The sequence below is a fragment of the Etheostoma spectabile genome, unplaced genomic scaffold (genome assembly GCF_008692095.1).
Source record: "Etheostoma spectabile isolate EspeVRDwgs_2016 unplaced genomic scaffold, UIUC_Espe_1.0 scaffold337, whole genome shotgun sequence".
Lineage (NCBI taxonomy): Eukaryota > Metazoa > Chordata > Actinopteri > Perciformes > Percidae > Etheostoma > Etheostoma spectabile.
Genome location: NW_022605587.1, coordinates 1 through 9341, shown reverse-complemented (window position 1 = coordinate 9341; position 9341 = coordinate 1). Strand labels below are relative to the sequence as shown.

The 9341-nt window shown below is 40.1% G+C and overlaps 1 protein-coding gene across 1 annotated transcript; it reads right to left on the bottom strand.

Annotated features, from left to right (window-relative positions):
• Positions 1–8167: 8167 nt before the first annotated feature.
• LOC116686233 (E3 ubiquitin-protein ligase TRIM21-like) lies at positions 8168–9319 on the bottom strand. Its single transcript, XM_032511206.1, has 2 exons — positions 8538–9319; positions 8168–8399 (listed from the first exon to the last, which is right to left on the bottom strand). The coding sequence occupies exon 1, from the start codon at positions 9231–9233 to the stop codon at positions 8640–8642; it is 594 nt and encodes a 197-aa protein (XP_032367097.1). The 5' UTR covers positions 9234–9319; the 3' UTR covers positions 8168–8399; positions 8538–8639.
• Between the last annotated feature and the right edge of the window lie 22 nt (positions 9320–9341).

Genomic DNA, 9341 nt, shown 5'->3' with positions numbered 1-9341 from the left:
TTTCCGGAAACCGGGGACATCTGGTCACCCTCCACAAGGACTTTAGCTTGCGCTACACTAACTGCTAACGATGCTAACGATACTTGCGGGCTAACGATGCTAACAGCCGTTGGTATCATAACTTTTACAAACTGTATGGATGTAAAACAATATTAACACACACACACACACATATGTATGTTTTCCATATGTTTACATATGGAAATGAATGAATGAATGAATGTTTACCTTCTGTCCGTTTCAGAGTCAGCGTCTGGTAGAGATAACTGATTCTCTTCATCACGGATAACGGTCGTTCTCCTCGTCACCGCCGAAGGCCCGCCCCTCTGCCCTCACATCGACAGCTGATTGGACGGGAAGTTAACAGCAACCAATAGAATTAAAGCAGGTCAACAGATTTTAAAAAACTGCATTTTTACTGTAACACTGAACACATTCAAAATAAATTATTTAACGGTTACAAAAAACAAAAACGGAAAAACTACAAAATAATATGTAATATACACTCACCGGCCACTTTATTAGGTACACCTGTCCAACTGCTTGTTAACACTTAATTTCTAAGCAGCCAATCACATGGCGGCAACTCAGTGCATTTAGGCATGTAGACATGGTCAAGAGAATCTCCTGCAGTTCAAACCGAGCATCAGTATGGGGAAGAAAGGTGATTTGAGTGACTTTGAACGTGGCATGATTGTTGGTGCCAGAAGGGCTGGTCTGAGTATTTCAGAAACTGCTAATCTACTGGGATTTTCACGCACAACCATCTCTAGGGTTTACAGAGAATGGTCCGAAAAAGAAAAAACATCCAGTGAGCGGCAGTTCTGTGGGCGGAAATGCCTTGTTGATGCCAGAGGTCAGAGGAGAATGGCCAGACTGGTTCGAGCTGATAGAAGGGCAACAGTGACTCAAATAACCACCCGTTACAACCAAGGTGGGCAGAAGAGCATCTCTGAACGCACAGTGCGTCGAACTTTGAGGCAGATGGGCTACAGCAGCAGAAGACCACATCGGGTGCCACTCCTTTCAGCTAAGAACAGGAAACTGAGACTACAATTTGCACAAGCTCATCGAAATTGGACAATAGAAGATTGGAAAAACGTTGCCTGGTCTGATGAGTCTCGATTTCTGCTGCGACAGTCGGATGGTAGGGTCAGAATTTGGCGTCTACAACATGAAAGCATGGATCCATCCTGCCTTGTATCAACGGTTCAGGCTGGTGGTGGTGGTGTCATGGTGTGGGGAATATTTTCTTGGCACTCTTTGGGCCCCTTGGTACCAATTGAGCATCGTTGCAACGCCACAGCCTACCTGAGTATTGTTGCTGACCATGTCCATCCCTTTATGACCATAATGTACCCAACTTCTGATGGCTACTTTCAGCAGGATAATGCGCCATGTCATAAAGCTGGAATCATCACAGACTGGTTTCTTGAACATGACAATGAGTTGGCTGTACTCAAATGGCCTCCACAGTCACCAGATCTCAATCCAATAGAGCATCTTTGGGATGTGGTGGAACGGGAGATTCGCATCATGGATGTGCAGCCGACAAATCTGCGGCAACTGTGTGATGCCATCATGTCAACATGGACCAAACTCCCTGAGGAATGCTTCCAGCACCTTGTTGAATCTATGCCACCAAGAACTGAGGCAGTTCTGAAGGCAAAAGGGGGTCCAACCCGTTACTAGCATGGGGTACCTAATAAAGTGGCCGGTGAGTGTATGTAATTTTCCCATTACATTATGTACAGGGTCAACTCATGGCCGGGCTGAAGGCCGCGTAACAGTTTGGAAATATGTACCTGTGTCTGTAAGTGACACTTAAACCTTGAATGTTAGTTAATGACCAGATTCTTTGAGTGTTGGAAGTTTGGGCTCTTGAATAAAGGTTTTGCAACTGCAAATTCAACTGGTAAAAATGGGTCATTTTAATGATTAACCCTTGTCTGGTATTCGGGTCAAAAGAAGAAAAATGGTACAAGTTACATTTTTTCTACCTGAAAATCAATGGCCTTACCTTATTTTCTGTAATAAACATGTATTCCTGACTCAATTCAGAACACTGTTCTGGATATGACCACTTGTGTTTTTTCCATAGTGGATTTTTAACATGAATTGTAACTTTATGACAAAAACTTGCATTTTTAATTGTGTTCTAGAGACGGATTGCATTCCCTAAACATAAATATGTTATCTCAATTGTTTGAAATTGAGAGAATATATTTGTTAATGGATTATGAAGGTAGCTTTTATTTTGAGAATTGTTTTTAAAACCCCAAATAAGTCACGGGTCAATTTGACCCGAGGGACACGAGAGGGTCCCGAAAGTGAAGACAACACAAGGGTTAAGAGAGTTAATAGAAAGGTATTAGACATTAAAATAAACGATTGCTGGAATGGCAATGGTAACTCATGTTTTTGCATTTTAAATCTGTTTAATAGTTACATTGAATTGTTAAGTTATAATTGTTACTTAATTTATTCTTGACAATAGAGACCTTGAACATTTTGTTTGTATAGTTCTTCTCAAAGATGGTTGCCTGTACTCTTTTTCAAAAGAAAAAGGTCTAATTTCCATTGTGTGACTGTGAGTTGGTAAAACACTGAAAAACTGACATTACTTGTTTACTCTTGATTTGTTTTACAGTAAAACAGTAATGTCAGTTCAATTTTTAGCTACTGTCACTGCAGTGAAATTAGACATTTTATTTTGAAAGGTTACTAGTGGTTACAGGCAACCATCTTTAGGGAACAATACAATCTGTTTTAGTGTCAAAAAATTTACACTAGAATATACTACTATATATTATGAAAAAAAGTAGTATTTAAGTGACCAAATAGTATCGGAGTAAAAATTATTGAATAGTGTTGAAACAACGTGATGAAATTGTGAAGGATTAAAATGTTCCAAGAGCACAAATTACTTTATCCAATCATGTTTCAATCACTCTGTCTCAACACAACATACACAGGTTTATTGAACATGAATACCTTGTGTTAATTTAACTCAATTGTTTAATCTGCTGCCAAAGCAAAACATCTGTGTGCAACCAATGTCCACGATTGAATTAATCCAACATGTTATTTTTTCAGTGTACCCCCAGACCCCCCTAGGGAGAGCCCCCCCCACATTACAAATCCTAATCTAAACCCTGAAGGATAACGATGCTGAAAGAGCCCAAAAATTGCTTTGTATGCGGCAAAATATGGGTTACCCCCCCCCCCCCCCCATATCTCATGGTGTGTGTGTGTGTGTCTCTGTGTGTGTGCGCGCATGTGTTTGAGAGTGTGTGTGTGTGTGAGTGAGTGTGTGTGTGTGTGAGTGAGTGTGTGCATGTGTGAGTGAGTGTGGGCGCGTGTGTGTGTGTCTGTGCATGTCTGTGTGTGTGTGTGTGTGTGTGTGTGTGTGTGTGTGTTTGGCAGGTTACTTTAAAAAGTAATTAGTTACAGTTACTTCTTCCAAGAAGTAACTAAATTAGATACTCAGTTACAAATTATGAAATTAGATACCTATTTACTTATATACCGATAACTATTTACTTCAGAAAGTAACTAATGCGATACTTTCATGTACATTTTTAAATGCTCTGAAATGTCTGTGTAGGTGAGTGTGTGTGTGTGTGTGTGTGTGTGTGTGTGTGTGTGTGTGTGTGTAGGTGTGTGTGTGTGTGGTGTGTGTGTGTGTGTGTGTGTGTGTGTGTGTGATAGAGCGATGGAGAAGTGAGAGAGTAGCCACTTTAGAGTCAAAGTGAGCCCCCCCCCCCCCCCCCCTGTATTAAGGACGTTGATCCCTGGGTAGAGAGCTGATGCTGGAGATGAGGAGATAAAGACGTCATGGTTGGTAAAAACAGGAAAAGAGATGATGACGGTTGCCATGGTGACCGGACTGATAACATTTCACTGGAACTCAATCTATCGCAATCTACGCATGCAACCAATGCCTGCTGTCGAGCTAACGCTAGCCGCGCACACACACACACACACACACAGACACACACACACACACACACACACACACACAGACAGAGAGCTGATGCTGCAAAGTTTCTCCGATGATGAGATAAAGAAGTCGGAAAAAGTGACAGCGGTGTCATTGGGGGCGGGGGGGGGGGGGGGGGGGGTGTATCTGATCTGAGAGGTGTCAGTGGGGGGGGGGGGGGGGGGTGTAGAGTGTATCTGAGCTACGTGACTGACAGCGGTGTCAGTGGTCCTGGACCTCGGAGCAGAATGGCTGCAGTCCCAGAGCTCTCCTTCCTGCTGGTCTCTCTCATCAGCAGCATCCACGCAGGAGAACACATCTTCATCAGAGATAAAGATTACACCTTCACCCCCCCCAAGACCACCACCTCCTGCCTGATCTCCAGGTCTGTTGGTGGGGAGAACCTGGTCCTGTGGAACACCTCTGACCTCTGGTCCAACCAGTCCTCAGTACCTGGACCCCTGAAACAACGACTGGTCAGCGATGTGGAGACTTCTTCTTACAGGATCCTCAACCTGACCCAGTCCGACTCCGGCCCGTACCGAGAGGAGTGCTGGACCGAGGGCACCGTAACCCATGGCAACAACATCACTATCATGGTTTGTACTTCAGTAGATTCACGGTCACCGAGAGAGATCAGAGCGAGACCTGGAGAAACAGTGGACCTGCCATGTAGGGGACCAGCTGGTAATCACAACGTCCTGTGGATCAAACAGGACTCTGGATATGAACAGAAGACATGGAGCAGAGTTTTTGGTGACAAGACGACATCAGAGATGGACGATGTTAGAGGAAGATACCAAGTGGTGGACGATGTTAGAGGAAGATACCAAGTGGTAACAAACTCATCAGATCTTCGTGTTTCCAACGTCACGGTAACAGACTTCAGACGGTTCAGATGTCTGGTGATGGACCAGCAGCGGTGTGTCAGCAGTCGGACTGTAAAGTTGAGACCATCGTCTGAGATGATCTACGGCTCAGAGGGACAGACCGCCGTGTTGCCGTGCACCGTCGCTGACTCCACTGATGAACAGCCCCCCCGCTGGTCTAACAGGATCTCCTCTGACCTAGGACTCCTGAACCAAACTGATCCTTCAGTAGACCAGAACTACTCGCTGGTGTTTTCGTCTCTGATGTTAAATCACTCAGGTCTGTACTACTGTAAAGTCTCTATGAGAGAGCAAGTGTATCATCTGTTGGTGTGTCCCCCATTTGGCCCCCCCGCTGTAGAGCTCTTCTCAGAGGGAGATGATGTCACTCTCAGGTGCACAGGTAGGGGGGGGGGGTAGGTGGCATGATTGGTTCATCAAGTCAGACCGAACAGAGGGAAGAGTCTTTAATGTAGGGTTTGGTCAGAGCATGAGCAGAGTGAGCTGGGACTATCGTAACAGGACCCTGGTTGTCTCTAATGTCTCAGTGGGGGACGCGGGGGGGTACTGGTGTGTAGTTATTGATGATTTCCAGTGCATGTCCACAGAGAGGACGGTGGTGGTCTACGTGGAGCCCTTTGGGGTCTACTCCACCTTCTTCAAAGTGAGATGCTCAGTGCTCAGCGTCCTGCTGCTGATGCTCTGTGCTGCTGTAGTCGCTGTGAGGAGATACACACACACACACACACACACACACACACACACACACACACACACACACACAGAGGGAGAGATGAACAGAAATGATGGGAAACAAGACATAAATGCTCAATGAATATTATATAAGAATAATATTAATAATAATATAATACTAATATAAATACAATCATATATTATTTTAATAAAATTATAATATTGTGAAAATGAAATAATATGATAATAATGATAATATCATTGAATACTGTTATAATAATATAATAATATTATAATAAGATGTGAAAGGTAGAAGGTAACCTTTGATCCTGACATTAGTATGTGGTGTGTATATGTAGATGTTATTATATGTACTTATAATGTATTATATTATGTATATATATATATATATATATATATATGTATATATTGAGTTAGTTGTCTTGTCAGGATGTTGTTGTGGGGGGGGGGTGCGGGGGGGATATATATGTATAATGTATTATATATATTATATATGTATATGTATATATATATATATATATCTATATATATATATATATATATTGAGTTAGTTGATCTTGTCAGGAGGTTGTTGTTGGGGGAATGTGTAAATATATATTGGTTTAATATTTTAACATGTTGGGAATTCACTTTTCAACGTTACTGTCACCTTAGAGATTATTACTGATTGTTTTTATATTAATGTGTGTGTGTGTGTGTGTGTGTATATTATGGGATGTTGTGTATTATCTATGAAGGAATATGAATTGTCTTTAATGCATTTATAATGGCTGTATGTTGCAGTGTTGTTTGTGTTCAAACGTGTTATTATATCTTGGTCTGTATCTATAATCTATCGTCTGAATAATAAACATTATTAAAAATGAATGTGAGTTTTTGATTCATTTTTATAAACAACACGCACACACACACACACACACACACACACACTCACACAGATACACACACACAGACATACACGCAAACACACACACACACACACACTCACACAGATGCAAACATACACACACACACACAGATACACACACACACAGACACACACACACACACACACACACACACACACACACACAGACACACACAGAGGGAGAGAGAGAGATTACAGACATGAACAGAAATGATGGGAAATAAGACAAAAAGCACTCTATGAATATTATTACAATATTATAGTAATATAAATACAATAACATATTATTTTAATACAATAATATCAATATAATAATAAAAATAATATGATAATAGTAATATAATCATATAATTATATTAAAGTCCTATAATAATATGATTATAGAATTATAATAATATATAATAAGTTGAATGGTAGAAGGTAACCTTTGATCCTGACATTAGTATGTGGTGTGTATATGTAGATGATATTATATGTACTTATAATGTATTATATATATTATATTATATATGTATATATATATATATATATATATATATATATATGTATATAATGACTTAGTTGATCTTGTCAGGATGTTGTTGTGGGGGGGGGGAGTGCGAAAGTAGTACAAAGTAGTGATTACTTACATGGAGTCTGGTGGAGATATGCTGCTCTATACACGCTAAAAGTAGTGATTATTTACATGGAGTCTGGTGGAGATATGCTGCTCTATACAGGCTGAAAGTACCTTGCACTAATCAATTATTGTTGGACTCTTTCAGAGAGATTATGCAACATTTAAATGTGGCTTTAAACAATAATGTCAACTTCCAACACAGAAAACTAAAGTTATTGTTATTGTCAGACGTCACCAGCTAGAAGAAGCTCTGCAGAACAACTAGAGATGAAAACATGAAGAATGTCTCAGGTGCTACAGCAGGCCGTTTTACGTTTAATCAAACCACACTCTATCTGTAATTACATTTTAGATATTAATAATAGCATTTCTCCTGGTCAAAGTGATATTCTAACTAGTTAGAATGGTAATTAAAGATATGCACAATAACATTCTTACTTGTAGAAATTGTTTTTCAAGATATCTACAACTTCAATCAGTCAAAACTACATTTAAATCCTTAAATAGTACAAGTGGCTGTTTTAATATTTAGTAGCTAGACTGGATATTTATTGCAGATATCTGTATTTAATTTTTCCTAGTGAGAAAGCACTTTCTAGATATCTGAACTAGATTTTATTAGAATATGTCCCCATCCTGTTGTGTAGACCAGTTTTTATTAAAGAACAGCAGTGCTGACAAAGCTCTGCTTACTAAACATGTCCTCCAGTCACTTTAGAATACGCTCAAAATTGGATTTATTCTTTCACTTCTTTTGACTTTATTCTCAAAACGCAAAAAACAACTTCTATCTCTGATTTATTCTTTTAATGTCTGGCACTAATACTGAAAGTTCAACTTTATTCTCAACAATAAAGATCATCCTGGACTGAAATCCAACTTGTGTGTAAACAGGTTCTCACTGCTTACTCAGGCCTTGTGTTCAACACCTGCTTTATTTTACAGTTTTTATTCTACAATCACATATTTACACATTTCTTTGACTCATAAACCATCTTACAGAATTCATGAAACAAATAGAAAATGGCCAAAGTGACCAGTAATTATCCAAAAGACTTTTCACACAAGATAGAAACATCCATTAACTTTTTATACGCGGTATAACAAGGACACACACTGTGTTCTGGAGACATTATGGGATGGAATAGGCCTCGCTCTTAAATGAAGCCTCATGACACAATGAAATATTCAGCAATATGTTTTTTGTGGCTGCACATCAAATACTAAGAAATGTGTATCTGATGACATAATCAACACATTAATTTGATGCATCATGACACACGTTATGTAGACGATATCTATTTAAACCTCTGTTAAACCCACAGACATTTATTATAACTTCCAGAAGAAATCAGTTTCTAAAGACACCAAATATGTCAAGATAATGTTTGATTCAATTTGCAAATAATTACTGATCAGTCAATCAATAAAGTGTAAATCAGTCACCACAGGAAACAGATTCTGTAGAAAATAAGATGTAAAATATATGAATATGTACATTTGTTCCCTTGATTGAAAATGAATCAATACCTGAAATGAGATCAGTGATTAGTTTACTCTGACAGGAGAGATGATCAGAGGGGCAGAGTTTTTACCACCAGCATTATTACAGGGACTGAAGAATGGGAAGAGCTTCTCAGTGAAGGAGCAGCCAGGAAAGGAGTAGATAAGAGCTGCAGCATCTACGTCATAAAAGGAGACCAGACCCTCGTCATAATCCACAAACACCCCCACCTTCTGAGGAGGCGACTTCAGAGAGAGACGGACTGGAAGGACATCATTAGCTTTGTACTCATTTCCATTTCTCAACCATATCGTCCAGTAACCATTCCAAGGACTCAGTGTGATTTTTCCCTTTCTGTTGCTCGACTCTCTGACCACTCCTAAATCCCATATAGTCTTTCCTTTAACTTGAACCTCAAAGTAAAATCTGCCTGAAGAGAAACTCTGTTTTCCTAAAACATTACAATAACAAGAAAATCTCTCTGGGTTGTCTGGGAGATTCTTCCTCACTTCACCATGAGTCACTTGTTTCCCATCATCAGACAGGATGAGTTTAGGATGTGCTGTATCAGGATCAAGAGTCACATCCACTGCATACTGCTGGACCCTCTTCAGCTCGGCTTCAACCAGATTCTTCATCTCTTTACTGAGTGTCTCCTCCAGCTGAACCACAGCTTTCACCACAGTCCCCTCATATGATGATGGACAGACGCTGACCTCTGTCCAATCCTCGGTGGGTGGAGGTTG